The 23,460-nt window shown below is 45.4% G+C and overlaps 1 protein-coding gene across 7 annotated transcripts in view; it reads left to right on the forward strand.

The window, feature by feature from the left end:
• The window catches only part of SMOC1 (SPARC related modular calcium binding 1), a 189,555-nt gene that overhangs the window by 101,242 nt on the left and 64,853 nt on the right, over nucleotides 1–23,460 (forward strand). For all 7 annotated transcript variants that reach the window (XM_054691283.1, XM_037503589.2, XM_037503591.2 and 4 more), the window contains 2 exons: nucleotides 13,574–13,739; nucleotides 14,865–14,977. In XM_054691283.1, coding sequence (XP_054547258.1) covers nucleotides 13,574–13,739; nucleotides 14,865–14,977 — 279 coding nt within the window. The remainder of the gene's footprint in view (nucleotides 1–13,573; nucleotides 13,740–14,864; nucleotides 14,978–23,460) is intronic.

Here is a 23,460-nt window from a genome sequence, read left to right on the forward strand (position 1 = left end):
GGGGGCTCACCTTGTAGGACCATTGTAGGAGGGAGTGTCTGTCATGACTTCTGTGGGTGGTGACAGATTTACATCTGACAGGGCAGAGCAAATCCTTGAGGAGAGGAAAGTAGATTTTCAGTACTATTGTTGTTGCAAGTAACTTAGCCAGCAGCTAATGTTCTCTTTCAACATTTTTGAGCCCGGATTCTTGAACAAAAGCTAGTCACCCTGCCCAAAAAGGGTTACTTCCTTGGGGCTCTTCCAAGTGTGCATGTGGGCTATGTGTGTGTCCATTTTGGAAAATTGGCCTTTGCAAATTCTTCCTAAGTTTGGGGTACTTGTTCTGAGTCCCACAGCCTAAGTGGACCCTCCTTCCCATTAGTATCTATTTTTTTAAAAATTGTGTTATTTTTTTTATTGTGGTAAAGCTGGTTTACAACGCTGTGCATGATTTAGAGGTACAGGCTCACACCTTTTCACATGTATGTCACTATACCACACCCCCCACCAAGGCCCGCCTAGTCGTCACCCTCTCCCTGGACTCCCCACCTCCTTCTCTAGCAGTCTCAGTTCTGCCCTCAGATTTCTAGGGTTTGTTTGCATTTGTTTTGTCTTTTCCTTTGTTTTGTTTCTTTATAGTCCACATATCAGTGAAATCATCTGGGATTTGTCTTTCTTCTCCTGATTTATTTCGCTTAGCGTAATCCCCCTCTGGTTCCATCCACATTATCAGTACCTCTTCTTATAACTGGTGTTTCTAAGCCTTTTCTGTGGGATTGCAAGATGGTACAAAAATGGTTTACCTCTTGGGCCTCCCCGGTGGCACAGCGGGTTGAGCACAGCGCTGTGTAGCTGTCCGTAGCCTCCACAGTGCGGGTTCAATTCCCAGCCAGCCAGGGAGATACCTGCATGGCGCAGCAGACTTTTCCTGTCTCGCCCACTGCTCCCCTCAGCAGTGTGCTCGGTCAGTCTGCCTGTTCTGCTCCCCGCTCTGTCTGGTGAATCCTCTCACCCACCCACGCCTCTGGCCTGTACCCCAGCTCTTGTATAAATAAATAAATCTTAAAAAAAAAATGGTTTACTTCAACTCCCAAACTACTGTGACTCCAAGACCTGCATCTGCTCAAACAGCAATCCCCCTTTAGGGGGCCAGTCCTTTCTTTGGGGGTGCTTTAAATATTTCCATAAACTAGTCATAGTTTTCCCCACTGCAAAAAGGAATCTCATTGCTGGCAGTGCCCATCCTGAGAACACCCACATCTGTGCCAATGGAACTGTCTCCAGCTGATGCCAAAGCTGCTGAGACTGTTGCCAGAGCAGGGCTGGGTTTCATGCCGAGGTGGGGAAAGGACCTGCCTCATTCCTGTGTCTCTTTGTCACCCAGCCCTGAAATAGCTCTGTATGAACCTAGAATCTCTCAAAGTGATCTTGAATTTCTTGAACACCCTTTTCAGATTCTGCACCTTCCACTTTGCCCAGCACCTCATCAAGACTCCCAAGACTCCTGTGAAAACAATCCAGTCAGAGGGGCTCTGTCACCACTCTGCCCCTAGCGGGATGAAGACCAACACACTCCTGCTCCCTTAGTCATTTGCCCCAACCCTGACCAAGCTGCGCACTCATTCCCCTGCCTTCAAGAAAGACGTCATATGTCACTGGACACAAAGTGCTGCCCCTGATGTGGCGGTGTGGTAGGCAGGTGCAGGGCCAGAGCGCCCAGGAGTAGCATCTGCCCCCACTTCCAGGAAGCTCAGTGCCAAGTTATATAGCTCTGTTCTTAGAGCCTGGGGACTGTCACTGGGCAGAGCTTGTGTGAATGATCAGAATAACCTTGTAAGGACCACTGGCATTGCCGAAATCAATTGCTCCTGCCAGGAAGAGAGGCAGAGCTAAGTTAGCCACCCTACGACCAGAGGTGTGTATCGGGATGTAGGGCTGGGCACTCAGAACCAAATGGGTCTCCAAGAACATCTTCCTGTGCACTTTGCTTTGCTCCCCAAGTCTGAGTTCTCTTGTAATCCACCAACTCTTGCTCGCAAATAATACAAGACCACTGTGTTGCTCTTGCTAATGCCATCAAGTTAACTTGTCATTTTTTCTGGTGTTAGTGCACTAAGAGAAATGAAAAAAATCTGGGTGCTGGTTCCTGGGGCGTACTCTGTTTATTTGATTTGGAATGAGGGGAGGTAAAGTTGGAGGGGTGAAGGAGGAGGGACAAGCGACTTTCTCCCTGTGCTCCATTCCTGAGTTCTCTTGGCCAGTATTTAGTGACCAGGGAGTGCAAGCAGGAAACAAAAATCAGTGCTCCCCACCTCTCATCAAAAGGCTGATGCCCCGCTGGTGATCAAGGAGGACTAACACCTGTATGGTTCACTCTTTCACAGAAATCTTTTTACCTGCATGTGTCCTCCATTTCTCCTTCCTTCTTGCCAACGTGCATGTTTGTGGCCCCCCAGCTTTCCTAGTCTCGAGGAGCCCTGCAGGGCTGTGTTGGGGTGCACTGACCTCTCCCACAGGGCACCAGTCCCCCTCTCTCCAGACAGCTGTTTGGTTCTTGTGTGTTTATTTCATTCTCTTGCTTCAGACTCCATGTGGTGCACTTGCTTTTCTGCTGGGATACCCAGTTCCTAGGGAGAAGACGGAGTGTGTCTGGATGCCTGGCTACCGCTCAGACGTAGGTGATCGCTCGCCTTCGATAGGGCTGCGGTGCTTGGGGCTGCTGACCGGGCTGCAGCAGTGGGGCTGAGCTTACCCACCGGACACCAGCCACTTCCTTGGCCCCAGATGCCCCTTGGTCTCCATTTCTTCTGCTGCTATATTCAGCCATAGTAACCCCCTAATTAGTCTCTGTAGTCTTTTATACCCCTGCTGGAGATTTCTAAAGCTCAGGTCTGATCTTGTCATTAATTTCCTTCACTGGTTTCTAGGCCTTTAAAAAGGGACAAATGGGAGTTTTCGAGACCTTCCCTGACCTCAGCCCCAGTTTGGATGAGAACTTTATTTCTCCCGCAAATGGTCGCTTTTAAGCGATCTTTTGAAATAGATTTGCTTCTTTGCTTTTGTGTACTTGTTGTTAAGATGCCCCTCAGACCTCCCTTCCTGCCTTTGGAAATCCTTTACCACCCAGGTCAGAGCCCCTTCTCTGAGAGAACCTCCTGGATCTTTCCAGTCTGAATTAACCTCTTACTCTGACCCCACGGGACCAGGAGGCCTGCTCTGTCCTGGCCCCCAGCAGAACCCTGGGGCATAATAGGTGCTCAGTCATTCTTGGCTCCCCAAACCCTCCTCTCTCTTTTTAAGAGTTAGCGTTCTCACTCTGGGGCTTTCTAGTGTCCCCTTTTCAAATATTCTCTCCTTTTTTCTGTTTATGACTTGGTCTTTTCTTTCTGGCTGCTGGCTTCTGAAAGGTAGTTCCTGTGGGGTTGCATCCATGTCAGTCTTTGCAACTAGAGCAGCTATTGGGGGGCAGGGCCTTTGCTCTTATTTATTTTCATAACCCCCCAACGCACCTAGCACGGTGCCTGGTAATTGCAGGGGGTGGGCAGAGAAATCTCCAGAAACTTCTTTGAGCACTTATGGGAGGTCCGATGTGTCCTTCAAAACAAACATTCTTTGGGATGATTTTTGTTTTATGCCCCCCCTTTTATTTTAATAAGATATGATTTGCATGCAGTGCACTTCACCTTTTTTAGGTGTATACTTTTATGAACTTGAAGAAGTTTATGTAGTCAGTAACCACCCTGATAGTCAAGATGCAGATTGTCTCTACCACTGCCATCTCTCTCACGTCTCCTTCTCCCTCCAGTCCCTGGCAATCATTGATCTGATCTCTAGCTCAGTAGCTTTTGCCTTTCCCAGAACGTCATAGAAATGGAGCCTTACAGTATGTAGCTATTTGAGTCTGGCTCCTTTCACTTAGAATAATGCTTCGCATTTTAGAAATCTGATGGCCTGGCCGCCAACCCACACTGTCTGCACCTGCCTTTCTAACAGACTGGCCTGGGCGTGGATGGGAAGGGGTGCAGGGGGGGTCTCTGCAAGTGGGAAGCCTCGGAATCAGTCCTGCCTCTGAACCTTGCTGAACCTTATTATGTTCTCTTTGGACCTGGGGTCCCAGCTGCTTTGTCAAACCCGCTGACAGCCCGCCCCCACAATGGCACCTGGTATAAGCCAACCTTCTCCCCTGGGTCCTGACCGGTCATCCCTATAGCTGTGGAGGGCACGGTGGAGGAGGGAAGCTGAGTGGACGGGGTGGGATGACCAGTAAATCCCTCCCTTGGGGAGGGGGTGGGGGTAGGGTGACGAAGGTCAGACCTCTCCTGGCTAAAACAACAGAAGTGGTTCCAGCTGCCGAACAGCTGGAGGGGGATGTCTGCTTTCCCTCAGCAGCGTGAAAAGCCCTTTAATCGGGGCGTGCTGTTGTCAAGCCCCGCCGTGAGGTGTGTAGAAGAAGAGCAGACGCCGCCGCCAAGTCGCTGGCAGCCCTTCCCTTCCCTTTGACCTCCCTTATCTCCCCTCCTCCATCTTCCTAGTCCCACGCTGAAGCCTGCAGACCCAGGCCTCCTCTGCACCTGTGTAAATGCAGTGGTTGTGGGGTCAGGGAAGGGTGAGGGCAGGCTGGCAGAAATTGGGATGTGGATTTTCAATGCAGATGATGGATTGGATGGTGGGTGGGTGAGTGATGTTTTAATGTGAAACTGTTCTTGGTTCCCAAAGACGCAGGCCCCAGTTCAGCTTTGCAGATGGTGCAGTGAGTGACAAGAGGAAGACAGTCTCTAGCGGAGAGTAAGAGGCTGGCAGCAGCCTGACATCTGGAATGTGGTTCTCCACGTTTGTTGCAGGCACTGGCTCCAGGAGTGACCCCCCAGCCCCCACTTACAATAGCAGATTTGCCTCCCAGAAATGCTTTTTAGTGCTTGACTTCCCACAACTTGAGCTGGACTGTGACTTACGAACATTACAGGGAAAATATCCTTCATTTAAGAAAGCTCTCTTTGCATCCAAAGCCTTTCTCATCCCCTGTCCACCAGAGGGGCAAGAGCCAGAGCTAACAACAGAGTAACTTCTACCCCTTGGGAGCCTCAGGCTCAGCACTCAGTATCCAGCACTGATGGAGGCAGTGTGGTGTGGTAGAAAGGTTCTGGGCCTTGAAAGTCAGACTTAGAGCAGAGCCCTACCACTTACTAGCTTAACCTTGCTGAGCCTCAGTTTCCTCCTCTGTCATTTGATCAGTACACACTTATTGAATACTGGCTTTGGGCAAGGCTCCTGCTGGGCACTGGGAATCCAGCAATGTGGCACCCAGATCTTGGTTCCTGTCTGCAAGGAGTTTACAACCAAGTGGGAAGGATGGACAAGAAGTTGGTCATTTTCTTGCAGTTGTGCAGGCCACAGTAGGATGTAGAGGGAGCTACAGAGGCTCATCACAAGGGTCCTGACCTACTTGGGAAGTCAGTGCCCAAGGAATCAGCTTTGGCACTGAGAGTGGAAGGAGGGATAGGAGCTATGAAGCCCAGTCCAGGGAGAAGGGCCAGCAGGAACCAGAGCCTGAGATAGGAAGGAGCAGGATCATGGGCTAATGGTTTCTGCCCAGCTGGGCACCTGTTACCTACCAGCAGGCCTACAGGGAGGGATCGTGCTCCTTCCCCTTCCTTCTGAACAGGCGTTTGCAGATTGGGCTGGGAAACTCACCACTGTTTACCTTTATTCTATGGAAAAATAAATTCAGGGTGTCAAGGTTTGATTTATAAATGAGTCTATTTTATCATCTGACTGTTCTTTAAACTCAAGTGTGAGCATATGGCAGCTGCTGGAAATACCAGAGTGCTAATTACGCTAGCTGTTAAATTATCAGCGTTTCCTACCTTGATATATGCTCATTTGAGCCTCAGCCAATGTGGACATCTCAGATTACTGCCTGACTGATGGGTGAGGCGACTTATCTACAGGGTGGTGGGAAGGCTCCCTGGAGAGCAGTGGGAGGAGACTCTCAGGTGGAGACCAGCTCCTTGGAATGAGTCCTGTGGTCATGAGTGATGATGAGTACTCTCTCAGCCCCTCTGGGACATTCTTGTCAATGATTTAGGGATCCCCCCACTTTCCTGTGTTTAAGGGGAAACACTGTTGTTTGATGTGTATGGCTTCCTTACCTGATAGATGTTCCTTAAAAGGAAAAATAAAGGAAAAACCAGCTTCCATTACTTTGTGTAGATGAGAGTTTTAGCTTCTGGTGATGATTGGACAAAGAATATTTCTTTTTGCAGTAAGTGCTAAAAAGAGGAGTTTCTTATCCAGGATGTGTTTTAGGTAAGATTTGATAGTCATCCTTTCATTTTTCAAGCATGCGTTTAACAACTGCTTTAGATCAGGCTTTGTGTTAGGGTCTGTGTATATAAAGGGGAATGAGGTCCAGTCTTCCATAGATGTGTAAGTGTGCATGTGAGAATGTGGTATATTGAGGGTTTTGGTGGAAGGATGAGCACAGTGTAATGCAGCTTCAGAGAAGCTAATGTTGTTGTTTAGAACATTTCATTTAAAGGTGACAATGTCTGTGGCAGTGTGGAATTTGAACTTCAATGTGGAGAAGGGTTGGTGGCAAAGACTCAAACATCTAGGCAAGAGAGAAAGGCCTGAATGAACTCATCCCAGGTGATATTAGAAAGCTTGCAGGGGAGAAAGACCCAGCCAACCCCCAAACATTCCAGACACACCAGCAAGGCACCAGTGAGTGAAGTCAGTGGATATTTCAGCTCCAGTTAAGCTCTCAACCAAACGTCTTACCTCAGATGACACAAAGTACAGCAGAAGAATCTCCCAGCTGAGCCCAGCCAACCTGTACAGTTAAGAGAAATGATAAATTGTTGTTTGAAGGGCAATCGAAGAGAGGAATAACATGGGAAGAAAGAGAGAGATATATATTGGTGAATGCATCCTACCAGTTCTGCCGAGCTGAGACCCCAATAGCATGCTGAAGGCTGACAAACACCAACCCCCCAAGGCCCACATGGTTATATTCCAAGCCTGGCTTCTTACTTCACCCTTAGCTTCCAGCTATCTTCCCTTCGGTGATGATGACATTATGGGATTTATGGTTCTTCATACCTTGGATCTCTTTGGTCTGGGGTGGGGGTGGAGTACATAAAACCTGAGTTTGTGGAGTTCATTTAGGACATCCTCTCCCCCCAACAAAACCCTCAGATTAAAGTTGAGTTTGGGGCCTCCCTTGCAGCATAGGGGTTAGGTCTCAGTGCTATCACCGCCATTGCCTGAGTTCGATCCCTGGTCAGGGAGCTGACCCACATGGCACAGCAGATCTGTCCTGTCTCACCCACTGCTCCCCTTAGCAGTGTATTTCAGTAGTTCTGTCTATTCTGTTCCCCACTCTGTATCTGGTGAATCCTCTTACCCTCTGCACCTCTGGTCTATGCCCCAGTTCTTCTATAACATACGTACATACATACATACACACATACACAAATCTTTTTTAAAAAAAATTAGGTTGAGTTTGGCCTGTGACTTTTGAGTGTGATATCATAAGAGGGAAAGCCATTTGCTTCTTCAAATTGTGGACTTCATTATTCCAAACCCAGTGGATGTGCCACTGCTCTGGTTGCATAGCGTGACTTCTGCCTCCTCTGTGCACCTAGAAAATATGGAGAGATATGCATGTTATTAGAAAAAGACCTGTGTAAAGTTTTAGATCCTGGTTAAATCAGCATAAGTACAGGTGGACGTTGAGACGATGAGACCAACTCCATATTATAAAGAATTGAACATCTCTTCCCAGCTGGAACCTTGGCTGCCTCTGTTGTTCCCTATATTGTCATGGAAACTTGGCAGTCGGTCAAACCTAACACAGCTTGTGGTATTGGAGTGGTCTCCCTGAGAAAAGCCATGTGGGGTGTGCCTTCTACCCTGCGGAAACTGGAGGACCAGTATGCGCGCCTTTCAGACAATCCCTTTCAGAAGGGATTGTCAGTCTAACATTGATTTCATCTACCCCCCATCTCTTCAATGCTGAAGACGGCTCCCAGTCAGTAGCTTGCTTTTCCAATAGGAAGTAGGGATTGTTTATATATATTTCAAGTACTTGTCCTACTTTACTAATGTGAGCACAACACAAAATGCTGTGTTTGCTTTGGAATCATTTTCTCCCCAAGGAGAGAGGGTGGGTGTAGGAAAAGATTACACATACACAATTGTCCCGGCCCCTTTTTGTTTGGTTTCTGTGTTACAAAATCATATTTAACATCATTATTTGTTTTTGTCGTCCTTTGGTTGGGAAGAAGGAAGGGAATGTATGTGAGGACTCTTTGAAAATACTATTTCCCCCCTAGAGAGAAATGGCTCAGTGTTTGCCTTGTTGGGGAAATGGCTTGCCCTGCCCAGCACCAAACATTTCCTCTCACATGGTTACTCTTGGGTCCATAGCAGACTTCTGTGGTCCAAGGTTCAAGTCCCCGAGGGCAGCTGAGATGCTGAGTTTTGTCTGTGTGCCCAGAGGACTGACCCAGGTCATGGGCTGGTGCCGAGGACCTGGAGCCTGTGCTCCTGTCTCCCACAGAAGAGAGTAGAAAGCCACCTTTGCGATTCTAGGTGGACTGTGATGAACTCCTGTTGTTGACCCACAGGTAATGTCCAGCTTCAAAATGCAGAAATTGTCCTTAGGATCTGATTCTTTTCTTTTCCCTGAGTGCAGTCAGTTAGCTTGATTCAACTAGGACAAACTCCAGTGAAGACGAGGCTGTCTCCCCTCGCCTCTATAGTTGTGCTCTTCAATATGGTAGCCACCACCACCTCTGGCCTTGCAAATTTAGCTAACTGAAAATTTAGTTTTTCAATTTCATTAACTCTGCAGTTTCAACCAATTGTATCTTAGTGCTCAGTGGTCACATGCATTTTGTGGCTACTCTTTTGGACAACACAGGTCCATCACTGCAGAAAGTGCTACTGGACTGCGGGATTTTGCAGTATTGCAGAGTCCCTAGGAGTAACTACTCTCTTGGTTCTGCAGCATCCTGTTGACTTGTAGTATGGCCAGTACCTGCCTGTTTGTTGTCTCCACTTGGAGTGCAAGGTCACCAAGGGCGGAACTATCCTGGCTTTGTTCTACTTCCCATGCCTGAGCCACTGCTGGCCTCATTGGTGCCCGCTTGTTGAGTACAAAAGTTGTGCATGGATGGCTGAACAAGCAGTATTTGCAGCCCCAAAGTAATATCCACAGGTCCCTGGAGTCTTGGGTGATGCCAGTAGGGCATACTCATTCTATTAAAAGGCTGTTTTATACAAACCATTGCTTTTTCGGAAAGAATCACAAACACACTGTTCCAAAAACAGATGAAAGAGACACCACAGATAATTGAAAATGTTTTTTAACGATAGTCCCCTGTTGTCTTGGGATTTGGTTCTTGGCCTCTGGGGCCAGTACTTTCTAGATGGGCGCCTTAGGGAGTTCTTCTGAAGCAAGGAAGGAACTCCCTGTGTTGGGGTGGGTGGAGCTTCTTCTGAAGCTCTTTAACCTGTTTGCAGACAGAGTGTTCCCTTAGCTGTTGAGCTACTCTCTAGTGCAGCTGCCATGTGTCTCTGTTGGCCCACAGCAAGCCATTTCCAAAGGAAATTTATGGCCTGTAGTTCAACACCACGGTGATGCCTGCAGCTTTTCTCCCCCTTGAGCTGTGGAGGAGACCACAGTGCAACCTCCTCTAATTTGAAAGGAAGCTCTTTCTTGATCCTTCTTTTTGGAGGGGAACAAGAGGTCTTGGAGGAGCTTCTTACTAGGGCTTAAAGTGCCTAAATGGCAAGGATGTCTTATCTGAATTTTCAGCAATTGTGTCTGGCATACAGTACGTTTCTGGTAAATAGTTTCTGACTTTGTGAATCCAGTTTTGCAATTGGATCAGTTTCTATTTGCAGTGTTACTCTGTGATAATGGAACGCAGTGTTGTAGAGTGGTTAGAAGCATGGCTTGGCAGCTGGTCTACGGGTATCAACCTCACCACTGACACATGGATGCTGTTTAATCTTGGGAAAGTCACCAGATGTCTCTGGGCTTTAGTTTTCTCATCTATAAGATGAGGATTGTAATATACTCTGTGTCATAGGATTATTGTGAAGATTAAATTAGTTAATATTTTATAAATGCTATGTAATTACCAGCTCTCATTATTTCTGCTCTTCAGATTTAAGGTCTGACTACCAAATCTGTGACTGAGGATGAGTCCTTGGTTTTTCCAGGCATTGGAAGGTACAGATATTCTCTTTCTTATGTGATCATGAACATAAAGGGAATACTGTTGCTTAGCTCCTCCTGATCCATGTGGCAAAATATCCTATCAAATGGGTCTGGAAAGCAGGGTCTTATTTCAGGTGATGGCCCAGATTTCCCTGGAGAAGGAGAGTTGTTGTGACATATATGACCTGCTGTTGGACAGCCTGGAGGCCAGCGGTGCTTGGAAGCTTGGGTATCAGGTCCACCTCTGGTCAAGTATGTGTTTCACCAGACAGGTCTAGCTGAATTTTAGAAACACAGACAGACTAGAAATGGGCCCAAAGGAGTACAGAGGCAGGACGAGAGACTTTGAGACCAGCTTTACTTGTGGTAGCCGTCTGTGTCCTGTGCCTATCCCGGATCCTGCAGCCAGGGCTTCCCAAGTCTGCCTCATTCAGGAGGACCTTTGGTTACAAGTAGCTCCTGGTGCTTAGTTGGGTTAGGCTGTAGTGGATGCTTGGGTTAGGATGTAGTGGTTAGGCTGATGTAGATGCTTGTAGTGGCAGAGGGCACTAGGGTGGGGTTGGGGGAAGGGAGAGAAGGTACCCAGCTCTCAGCCTCAGAGAACTTAGGTTCTAAGGTGGAGAGACTGTAGGAAACTGTCCCATCTGCCCATTGTGTAATGCCAGAGGAAGGCGGAAAGCCCAGACTTTGGGGGTGGGGGAGTGGCCTAGTGACCTCTGGAGTGCCAGGCTCCTGGGAAGCCAGGCTGTCACATTGCACCAGCTGATTTGGGAATATTGCCATGTGGGAGAAGCTGCTTCAGGGGTGCATTCATCACACAAATAATCATGTGCCCTGCAGTGGCTACATGCTGGGGATATGTTCACAGGTAAAAGAGACATTAACTTTGTTCTTGGGTTGCTCAGATTGGGGACTCCACTGAATCAATACATTTATCAGCACAAACTATGTTAAGAGCCACGAAGGAAAAGTGAGCCATGAGAGAGTATTACAGGGGACCTGTCCTACCCATAAGAGTCAGGGAAAGGCTCCCGGAAGATGACATCAGCCAAAATGTCAAGTAGGGGTGGGAGGGAAGGGAGAAGGGACAGTGTGTCCAAAGGCCTGGAGGTAACAGCAACTGATGCTCATTTGGGAACTGGAAAGCAGTCCCGTGTGCTTCACTGGTGGTGAGCAGCAGGGACCTGGCAACAAGAGCCGAGGCCAGAGAGAGTCTGCCAGGCCCGGGAGCCCATGAGAAAGTCTTCAAGGACAGACACCCTGTCACTGTAAGCAGGGACAGCCCAAGGGATCCTGTGCGGCAGGATGTGGATGACATTGCCCCCTCCGTGGTCCCTTCAGGTCTTCCCTCTTCCGTGTGGCCACCTGGGAAGTGGGGAGCTTCCTCTGGACACGATGCTGTAGAAGACTGATCTTTATTCTGGACACTTGATTCTATCATGAGACCCTATCAGGCCGTTTCTTTGTGGGCTTTGGGCACAAGAATCCAGGAGACTCTGGAGAGGGAGCCAGTTGTCCCTCCTGACGATGCCTGTGTAGAGGCCTTAGCCCTCAGCTGCTCCCTCCCTGGCTGAGCAGCTAGCACCCAGTCTTGATATCAAAGGAAGGGCTGGTTTTAGAGCTGGGAGGAAGTGTGTGTGGACAGGCTCAAACCCTCTTGAATTTGGTCAGGATGGAGTTCGTGTTTCCAGCACTGCCTTGAAGGTAATTCCCTTTGCACTTCTGGAAAAGGGTTAACAAGTGCTCATCTGCTTGCTTCACACAAAGGACCTGAAGATATGACCAAAACAGGGGTTACTGATATACTTCCTTGAAGCTCTATGAACCTGATGTGATTATTCAGTCAACTTTGGCGTCACCAAGGGCCAGAGCTGTGCTCATAATCTTGCCGTGCGTTACTATGGGTATCCATTCTCCCACCCCACACTGAGCCCTGCATCCTAATCAGGGATTATTAAACTGACTTTTGTGAACTAAACAACCCAATGTTTATTAAATAACTATATTCTGTTGCTGTTATAGGGGCTCACTGATAAAGGGGTTCATGGTTAAAGAAGTTTGGGAGATGCTTCATTGTATAAGCTCCTTGATCTGGTTATCTATTGTGGGATAGCAAAACACCACAGAATGTAATGACTTAAAATATTCAATATTATCTCTCACAGTTCTGTGGTTGACTGGCCTCTGTTGGGTTGGTCTCACTTGGGGTCTCTCATGCAGTTACTTCTCTTGCAATCAGGTGATGACCAGGGCTAGACTCACCTGGAGGCTTCTTCACTCATTTGTCTCTGTGCCTGAGTTGGTTGGGCATTTCTCCACATGGTTTCACCACATGCTGACGAATTCTTCCTCACAGTATGGCAGTCTCACCCCAGAGTTGTTGGGCTTCTTATATTTTTACCAGAGTGAGTGTTGTGAGAGGCCTGAGAGGAAGGCCTGACTTTGTTCAGAAGTCCAGACCACTGCTTCTACTGCGATCTATTGGTCAAGCAAGCCACTGAGGCCAGTCCAGACTTAAGTGGAGGTAATTAGATGCCATAGCTCTGAGGGAAGAGTAACAAGTAATCTGCAGCTATCTTTGATTTACTGTTCCTCATGGGGATCCACAGTGCATGAGGATGTGTCAAAGATACTTGAGAAGTGTTGCAATTAAGAACTTGTTTTATCTAGCACTTTCCAAGCTGATTATTGGTGTGACTTTTTTAGGTCAGAAAATCCCTTCCTCACAGATAACCACTTAATGTGTATTCTGTCAGAAAACAGTGGGTAAAAATTGAAGGGTGGTAGATTTGGGGCTCAGAACTACTTTTTGATAAAAAACAATTTCCAAGGATGGGGTTCATGAACTATAGAAATGGGCCCTGAAAGTATAGTCTTTCAAGGATGGGATTCAAAGATTGCTAGTGAGTTCCTAATTTGGGGATGTGCCCAAATAGAGGTCACATGACTATTTGCTTAGACAGAGGGGCTGAATGTTCCAGTGGCAAAAGCCTTGATTTGACCTCTGGATTGATCTAAGTTCAAATTCAGCCTCCAGCACTTGGAGCTTTTGTAACATTAGGCAAGGTACCTCTTGGCTTCAGCTTCCTTATCTACAGCATAAATAGTTCCTATTTCATAGGGTTGTTGCAAGGACTAATGAGACCCTGCAGGTGAATTACTTAGCACAGTTCCTGTCAATGTTCAGTACACACCAGCCATTACTACTGCTCTGATGATGTACAGAGGATGCCTTTCTCAGTTAGATTTTGTGGTTGTTCTTCTAGGGTTTTCCTGGACTTGATTCTCAAGGGTAAAGCAGTATTATAAGTCATGGACTCACCCCTACTTTTCTTGCCCTTTCACTTTTTTCCAATCCAGTTTCTCATAAGTGATCGTGATCCTCAGTGCAACCTCCACTGCTCCAGGACTCAACCCAAACCCATCTGTGCTTCAGACGGCAGGTCCTATGAGTCCATGTGTGAGTACCAGCGCGCCAAGTGCCGAGACCCAACCCTGGGTGTGGTACATCGAGGTCGATGCAAAGGTGAGTGTGTGGCCCTCGCCCAGCCAAGGAGAACCTCCTAGTACCACAGCCTCCTGTCTGGTGCAGTCCTCTCATGGGGTGGGGGAAGCTTGGAGTGAGTCTGTTCTTTCGGTTTGCTGTCCTATCCTTCCATCCCTTCAACCAGAGAGTATGGGAAGAACTGGTCGACCTGAAATATTGAGCACTTTCCTGTCTTTCAAACACTACCACCGGGCTAGGGCTTAGCGAGATGTGCTACATCTCACTGGTGCTTTTTATTTTTGTTATTTTTTGTAAATGGAGATGCTTAAAATGGCAAGACATTACTGCTGGCTTCTGAATAGGGATTCCAAATTGTTGGCCAACAAATGTGTTTTGTTTGGTCTGCGCATGGGTTTAAAAATATTTAAAACATTTGAGACAACATTTAAAAATTGGGAGATTCAGTATGAAAATCTGGATATTTGTACTCCTTATAAAACATTGGAAATTCTGGTAATATTAGGTTTGTGTTCCTGTGAGGCAACACATGGCTGGAGCTGAGGAGCAGCTCCCTGCTCAATTAGGGAGGTTTTCTCTAAATTCCCACAATCCCAGCTCTTCCTAGGTTATATCTGAGCTGAATGCCATTCTCCCTATACCCTGCTCATTTCTCCAATTTCTACTACTTTCCTATGCCTGGTAGATGTTTGAGTTTGTGATCCCTGGACTTACAGAAATTGGGGCAAGACTGAACAGGCACCCCTACAAGTTATGATTTTCCAGAGAAAGTGCTTGCAATTCCTGAACTATAAAACATCTTTGAGACCCCTTGGACTTACATGTTTTTGAATAAATCCAGTGAAAAATAATAGAAGTGGAGGTGCTGGGAATAGTTGGGAATAATAATAAGCCGATCCTGATATAAATATGACCTCTACCCCCACTTTCTTAAGAATTACATGGAAAGAAAAGATTGAGGTTGAGCAGCACTCAGTAGCCACTGCCCTTGTATCCTTAAAAAAGCCAGTTGGCTGTGTGTGGGCTCACACACAGGCAGGGTGGTTTTCTCTCAGTATTTCTAGAACTGGGCAGCCATTTTGTCCCACGGCTCTAGTGTAGAATCCAAGTGAAATATGAAATATGCTCGCTCCTCTCTTCTTTTAGATGCTGGACAGAGCAAGTGTCGCCTGGAGCGGGCTCAGGCCCTAGAGCAAGCCAAGAAGCCCCAGGAGGCGGTGTTTGTCCCAGAGTGTGGCGAGGATGGCTCCTTTACCCAGGTGAGGCCTTGGCCAAGTCTCTCAGGCCTGTTTCTTGGACAGAGGCCGAGGGGAGTGCCTGAGAGTGTGAGGGCTGCTCAGAGCTTTTGCTTTCTGGGAAATGGCTGAGGGCTCTAGGACACCCCTCTGTGCTACCTTCTGGTGCCTGTGTTCCCCCTCATGGGCCTTCCACGCCACCCCTGCCAGCTGGCGCAGGGTCCTGAAAAGGCACATGGAATTCCGAGCCAGGAAACTGGCATTGCTTGGTCCCCATCCTCCCTGCTGGCTGTCTCCATTTTTCTATTCTGTCAAATGTGGTCTGATTATTTTTTCTTATCCCTGCCAGTTTCCATGGGCAACCCTAGTATTCCCTTCTCTGTTTATTGCTACCCCCTTTGTATTCCCCTTCTTCTTACCCCCAGTCTTTGAACGGTGCAGTCTTCCCCTTAAGTACAAAGTGTGCCATGGTTCTTAGAGAGCAAGAGAGAGAGAGCTTTGTCTGAAAGTGACGTTGGCTATGTTGATGTTGGCACATGATATTTTTATAACAGGCAGCCTGGGACAATAGGGTGCACCCAGCTTCTAGGCTGGGGAGCAGGAAGCTACTGGATGAAAGAGTGGGTGAGTTAGCTGCGTGGTCGGACATGATCCTGGTGCCTACAACTTCCTTTGTGGAACAGGGTGGCCTTTGGAGCAGTCTTACTATCTCAGAGATAGAGGCAGGGGCTTCAGGTTTTAAAACTTCCCTGTAATTCTGAATCGAAGGACGTAGGCTGGCCTTTGGTTCAGTGGGTTTCAGATTTCTTTTCTGGGCTGCGACTAGGAGACTGCTGATTTCAGACTAATGCCTGTCGTGGTGGGTGTGGTGGGGGGTAGTCACTGGCATCATATTTAAAAGTTCCCCAGCTGATTCAAATGTTCAGCTAGTGGATTAATCAAATTAATTCAAATGTTCAGCTAGTGGATTAATCTGATGTTGGCTGTTGGCTCTGTGATAGGTGTTTTTATTCATTTTCTCATTCAAGCCTCATCACACGTAGGGGTTTTTATCCCCATTTACAGATGATGGAGCCACAGATGTGAAGTGGCGGAGCCCCTCCAGCCCCTGAGCCCTCCACAGTCCTCCATATTCTGCTGTTCTCTGAACTGGCAGCTTTGTAGGAGGTTCTGAGATAGGGACTGGTCAGTACACCCAAGCACCAATTCTAGAGCCAGACTGCAGGGTGGGAAGGGGTGTGTGTGGGGCCCAGTCCTCACCACCTCAGGCAAGTCCTAGAACTTCTCTGTGTCACAATATCCTTATATGAAAAATGGAGATTATTTTCCCAATTGTTATTACACATAAAAATGATTATTATTATGCATGCTATTGTATGTTACTATTATTAATATTACCAATGCTTATCTCTTAAGGCTGTAGTGAGGGTTAAATGAGTTAACACATGCAAAACACTTAGAACACAAAAATCTATCTAAATAGCTGCCATTATCATCATCGTTTTCTCCATCTTCTATTTGATTTTATTACTCAAGTCTTCCCAAGATTTTATGAATGATGTCACTTAAGGAAACCTCCCTAAATATGACAATAGATGAGCTCCCCTGTCAAATTTGGTTTATTATTTATTCTAGTGAAAAGAATATAGGTGATCATTGTATACACATACTTGAAATTACACTGCTGAGAATTCATGTATAGGGGAGAAAATCAGACCTTTCTCAGTTTTGGGCTGATCTGGGGGCGAAGTATCAGGGAAGAAGCAAAGTTGCTCCTCTGCTCCCCTTTCTCTGGGCTGTGTGATCCAGAGTGTGTGCTTGTGAGAACAGTTGACCCCTGCCCTCCTGGTCTTGAAGCGCCTGCTGCCCGGTGATGGACAGCCGCTGGGGAAATTTTGTTTTGGTGAGACCAGGCCTGCGCGGGTGGTGTTTGCCAGGTGGCGTTTGCAGATTAGTCAGGGCAGAATTGCCAAATGAGAGGGCCCCTGAAGTTCAGCAAAGGTTGGATAAGACCGTCAAGAACCCCCTCGCTGGCTTGACGCATTAAGCACTGCCATGTGTCCGAGCCTCAAGGCCGGCTCACCCGGTGGGCACAGTCAGCCAGACAGCCCTCCCATCCCCATTACTGTGATTGAAATGGATGTGCTTTTTCCCTTGATCAAAGGCCCTGCAATAACTTCACAAAGTGAGGCTGCCTCTTTGAGTGCACTTCAGTAGCATTGACAGGCTGCCAAAAGGCGACAAGACAAAATGCTTTTCTCCCTCCCCTGGTCCCCACTATCACTTTGCTGGGCTTTTTTTTTTTCAGACTAAAATCCAGACACCAGCTATGTTTCTTTAATATCTTTTAATATTGCTATGCATGCATCCTGGTATTATGAATGCATTTATCCCTGTGAATTGTTATGCAGTAACACTCTCTTGAAGTTTATGGGGGCAGTGAAGGGGCCATATGGAGCTGGATGTGTCTGACATGGGACACAGCTTGGGACCACATGGCTGGATTGGCCTTAATGAGGTTCATGTGGGATGCAGTGGCCCACTGAATAATAATTATTCTCATAATAATGCAGGGATGTTCTTTTCTTCATTTTTTCTTGTTCTGTTCTCTCCCTCCCTCCTCCCCACCACATAACTGACTGGTGCACCTTACATCAGATGAGATTATTTAAAATTGCATTATTCTTTATCAAGTTAACATCAGCTTACAACACTGTATATGATTTAGAGGTATGGGTTCATTCGTCGTCAAATGTGGGTTACTACACCATACCAACCACGTAAACACTTGTAATCACATTAAGTTTTTTAACCTACTCCACATTAAATTTTAGGAGTGGGATCCAGATATTGTATTTTTCAGGCTCTGGAGGTGGTGCCAATATTTGGTCAAAGTTGGAATGATCTGCTGTTGTAAGAGCTTCATCACTCTTGTTCTTGATTGCATCACTGAAATGTGGACTTTAGGTTCTTAAGGGACCTGTTGAGTAAGGTCGGGAGCTATGGGCTTTGTTCTTTGCTGTGGTCTTATCTGTTTCCTAGGCGTCAGGAATGTAACTCCTGACATCTGTCCTACCAAGTCCCCTGCCAAGCAGAGGGCCGGTGTCCAGCTGATGAAGTGCAGTCTCAGCTGCAGGGGAGGTATCGGGCCACCACCATCAGCCGCTGGCTGGAGCTTGTCAAGCTTGTGTGTCACTGAATAATCATGATGGTGACCCTTTTTTGAGTGCTACACCCATTAATCCTCACTGGAACCTTTTGAGGTAGTTGATAATAACCCCACTTAGAATGGAAGACTAAGTTTCAGAGGAGTTGAATAATCCCTGGTTCAAGATCTCCAAACTAGAATGGATTTTTATCCAGGCCTGCCTATTTCCAAGGCCTGTGCTTTTAACTTTTTTATGCTACAAAATTGGCCTGGATGCATATGTGATTCATTTTCATCACCATTGTTATTCCAGAAGTCCCCTCTCTGATGCTGTTGACCAATAAATCAAGCAACCATTAATAAAAAAACAAGCCCAACTTTTGATTATGGAAATTTTCAAATATACAAAGAAGTAGAAATAATAGTATAATGAACTCCATGTATCCATCATCCAGCTTCAGCAATGATTAACATGTGGCTGTTTCTGTTTCATCTTCACTTCGTTTTCATCTCCCACCCAAACTGGATTGCTTCAAAGCAAATCTCCAACACAATCTTTTTTCATCCCAGACACTTTTGAACTCTCTGTTCTGGGTTGTGTGCTGGTTGGTAGGGGGGATTTGAGAAACTTTACAACCTGTGCCCTCAGGGAGCTTACGTGCAGAGAAGGTATGAAAACATACAGTGAAGTTCAAGTATACAAGACCATGCTTGTACACTTGGTTATTTTCCAAATGCCCACTTACAGGTCATTAATTTAGAATTTTGAGTACATTTGATGGTTGAGAAAACATATACAAATTAAAACTTTCTGAACATTAAAAAGCTCTTTCAACAAAACTAAAAGACAAATGACATATATTCGCTTTATGAAAAAGGGCTAGTGTTACATAAAGAACTCTTGCAAACCAGAAAGGAGAAGATGCTAGTAGGGAAGTAGATGAGAGACATCAGTAAGTAGATCACACAGCAGAGACCAATAGCCAGTCTGTGAATATGAATGATGTCATTTTCCTTAGCAGTTAAAGAAATACCAATAAAACTTATAATGTATCACTTTTCTTACCAAACTAGTAAAAATAGAAAAAGGACGGTAATATTTAGGCTCAAGTAAAGGGAAAAGTCTATCCCCACATTGCAGTTGGGAAAGTAAGTTGGCACTGACTCTTTATGGAATAATTTTGCAATGTGGGTCAAAAGTCTTTAAATTATGCCCACATCTTGTGCCTGCAATTTACTTCTAGGAATTTAAGGAAATAATTAAAAATATGTGCAAATATTTAGTCGTGGTTTTCTATATAAGTTCTGTTTATAATAACGAATATTTGGAAACAACCTAAATATCAAGTAAATTGCTTAAGTAAATCATGATATAACTGCACTGTAAGCTAGTAAAATGGTGTGTTATGGAGCTTTATGTTATGTTATAGGTGTATGCATGCATGTTATGGACTTAATCAAATTTAAGTAGAAATATTTTCACCTTTTGTAAATAGAAAAGTTTTATATACTTTGTAAACAAAGTTCTGACACTACAGAAATATTTAAGGCAGGAAAGTCACACTAGTGATTTCATCTCCCTGAAATAGCAACAATTAAATCTATAACCATCTAGATTTTTTTCCTTTGTGTGTACTTACAATTATCTAGGACAAAAAAATTAAAATATTTCATAATATTTTATAATAACATTAACACTTTCCGTTTTTACATGTTGACATTGATAGCATTTTTGAGATACAATTGACATATTGTATTATTTAATAGTTTAATAGTTTCAGGTGTACCACTTATTGATTCCATATTAGTAAGTACTGGGAAATGATCACCACAATAAGTCTAGTTAAAATCCAACATATGCATAGTTATAAATTTTTCCTGCCATGAGAACTTTTAGAAACTTTCAAATATGCAAATGCAGGGTATTTATCACAGTCACCATGCTGTACATTACTCCTGTGACTTACCTATTTTAAGCTGGAAATTTGTACCTTTTGACCCTCTTCATCCATTTCTCTCACCCCCTACCTCCTGCCTCTGGCACCCATCAGTCTGTTCTCTGTGTCTATGAGCTTGGATTTTTTTTGTGTTTGTTTGTTTATTTGCTTTTTCAGATTCCACATATAAAGTCAATCATATGCTACCTACCTTTCTCTGTCTGATTTACTTCACTTAGTGCAATGCCCTTAAGATTTGGTCATGTTGTCACAAATGGCAAGATTGCCTTTGTTCATGGCTGAATAACATTCCATTGTGTACACATACCACATTTTCTTTATCCCTTATCCATCAGTGGATGCTTAGCTTGCATCCATATTGTGGCTGTTATAAAAATGATGCTGCAATGAACATAGGCATGCATAAGTCTTTTTGAGTGAGTGTTTTCTTTGGGGGAGGCAAATAACCAATAATAGAAATGCTGGATTATGTGGTCGTTCTAATTTTGGGGGGAAACTCCAAACTTTTCCATAGTGTCCACATCAAATTACATTCCCACCAGCAAGGCGCACAGGTTCCCCTTTCTCCGCATTTTCCTTCAACACTTGTTATGTCTGGGCTTTTTGACAACTACCATTCTGACAGGTGTGAGGAGCCATCTCATTGTGATTTTGTTTTGTGTTTCCCTGATATTAGTGATGTGGAGCATTTTTATGGGCCCCTTGGCCATCTGTATGTTGTCACTGGAAAAAATGTCTGTAAGATTTTCTTTTATTATACCATGGGTTTATTTACAGGCTAATTATGCATAACTCTAGCTCATTAAAAACAATTCTCTCCTCTACATAAAAAACCTGGCTGCGTTGTATTCTATTACATGAATGTGCTGTGTGTGAATCTTGGAAACTTGAGGATTAAATTTGAAGATGTTGAATATTGGGTCAAAGAGCGTGCCCTTGCTTACACCAAGTTGCTTTCCATAGTGTCGAACAACAAAGAGGTTGCTCAGTTATTTTTGTCATCCAACACATTCCCAAGCCATTCAAATTCTTTTTTTTTTAAAGATTTATTTATTTATGCATACAAGAACGGGGGTATAGGCCAGAGGTGTGGGGGGTGAGAGGATTCACCAGAGACAGAGTGGGGAGCAGAACAGGCAGACGGACTGAAATACACTGCTGAGGGGAGCAGCCGGCAAGACAGGAGAGGTTTGCCGCACCATGTGGTTTGCTCCTTGGCCGGGGATTGAACTCATGCTACAGTGGCTGCAGATTGCTTCATAGGTTGTGTCTTAACCCCCTCCACCACCAGGGAGGCCTGCCTGCATTCAAATTCTTTTTTTTTTTTTTTTAATAGAGGCATGTTTTATTTATTTATTTATTTTATTTGTTTGTTTTTTGTTTATACATGCACTGGGTACAGTCAGAAGCGCAGGAGGGTGAGAGAATTCACCAGAGCCAGAGCAGGGAGCAGAGCAGGCAGAAGGACCACAGTACACTGCTGAGGGGAGCAGCAGACGGCAGGGAGGTCTGCGCGCCATGTGGGACCCTCCTCCGGTGGCCGGGGAGCAGCTGGGGATCGAACCAGCACCGCAGAGGCCGCGGGCAGCTTTACAACCCAGCGCTCAACCGCTCTGCCACCAGGGAGGCCCCTCAAATTCTTTATAGATGGGTAGTTCCATAAATACTATAGACTATAAAACACCATTCATAATGTTACTTGCATGTGAAAGATGTACTGAATTCCTCCCTGTCTTTGAGCTCCATGCTCCGGGAACAGTCTTTCTTGATGTAGCTCTGTCTGGACTAACCCGTTCCCCCATTTTACTTATTCTAGTGCTGCTCCTCCAACCAATGCTCACATAGACACACTTTTTGATTTCCTGATATTCTTGTTATTTGAACGTAGGAAACTGGGAAACTAATTTCTTCTTGATAACATTTTGTTCTGAAGTTGGAAGCACAAAGAAAAAGTTCTGTGACTTGTTGGCAAAACAGTGAGTTCGCTTGTTAGCATCTCGGTTGTTCTTACTTCCCAAAACTTGGGAAATACAAGTTATTTCCTAAGTGACTGGCTTCAAGGCTCTTTAGTGCTTCCTCTTCCCAGCCCTACGATGCAGAACTACACATCCTGAGTCACCTCTACAGGGTTGAAAGCACCTTGGCCTCCTCTGGGCCCCTCTCCCAGTTCCCAGTTGAATAAACCCTTCGCATTTGTTATCTCAGAGGATCCCCTGGCATCTTCCCAGGGGAAGGGATTTGTCCTATCTCTGATGAGCCTAAAGGTCTAAAAAGATCCCAGAAGCAACACCTTTTTTGTCTCATTATGAAACTGTCCTACCTAGAGCAACGGTGCAGGTCAGTGCAGAGGGCTCTGAGGGGAACTGAGACCCTGGCCACCCCATAGGCTGAAGTGTTCTGAGGGTCTCCAGCCATTAACAACTATTGATTGTCCCCAGACAAAGCCAGTTCTGTATATTTCAGGGATGGCGCCACTGTAGGCTCCCTGAGCCCCTGTGGCATGCACAATGCCATTTTTTTTAAAAAAGCAGTCTCACTGTTAAAAATTCACATCCTTTATGTGTATATAGCATGATGGTAAATAGACCCACTGTTGAGCAAGTCTTTCTCTATTTGTTTTTTCCGATTTTGTTAAATGCTCAATAAACATTATTATTGTTAAAATTTGAACAGCTATTGTGCCCAGGGCATCTTGCTACTTGCTGTACATGTGTTTTTCATTGAGTCACTTTTGTTCCAAATAACCACATGTGGCATATGGTAATTTATATGAAAATGCCCACTATTTGGCATATAATTACTATTTCATAAAAGCTTTCTTCCTCTTTAGGTCTCAGTTTGCTCAGTGGTAAAATGGGAGAGCTAGTTAAGCATTCTAGAGCCTGGTGAACTATGGCCTGTGGGCTGGCCACCTAGTTTTGTTTTTTAATGTAAGTGTATTATTGAGATGTCATTACCTACCATAAAATTTACTTGTTTAAGTGTAAAATTCTGTAATTTTCAGTATTTCAGTTATGCAATCATCACCACTATCTAATGCCAGAACACTTTCTTCACCCAAGAAGAAATCCTGTACTCATTAGTGGTCACTCCCCACTGTCCCTGTCCCGTAGCCCCTGACAACCCCTAATTTACTGTCTATATCCATGAACTTGCTTCTTCTGGACACTTTACATAAATGGCATCATGTAACTTGTGGTCTCTAGTTACTGACTGCTTTTACTTAGCATAATGTCTTCGATGTTCATCCACGTTACAACATGATCCACACTTCATTCCTTTGCTTGTCAGGTCATACTCCATTGTGTGGATGTACCCCATTTGTCTCTACGTTCATCAGCAGAGTTGCTTACATTTTTTGACTATTATAAAAAATACTATTGTGAACATCTGTGTGCAAA

Source organism: Talpa occidentalis, unplaced genomic scaffold (assembly GCF_014898055.3).
Source record: "Talpa occidentalis isolate TD23 unplaced genomic scaffold, MPIMG_talOcc4v2.1 talOcc4.11, whole genome shotgun sequence".
In the NCBI taxonomy this organism is placed as follows: Eukaryota; Metazoa; Chordata; class Mammalia; order Eulipotyphla; family Talpidae; genus Talpa; species Talpa occidentalis.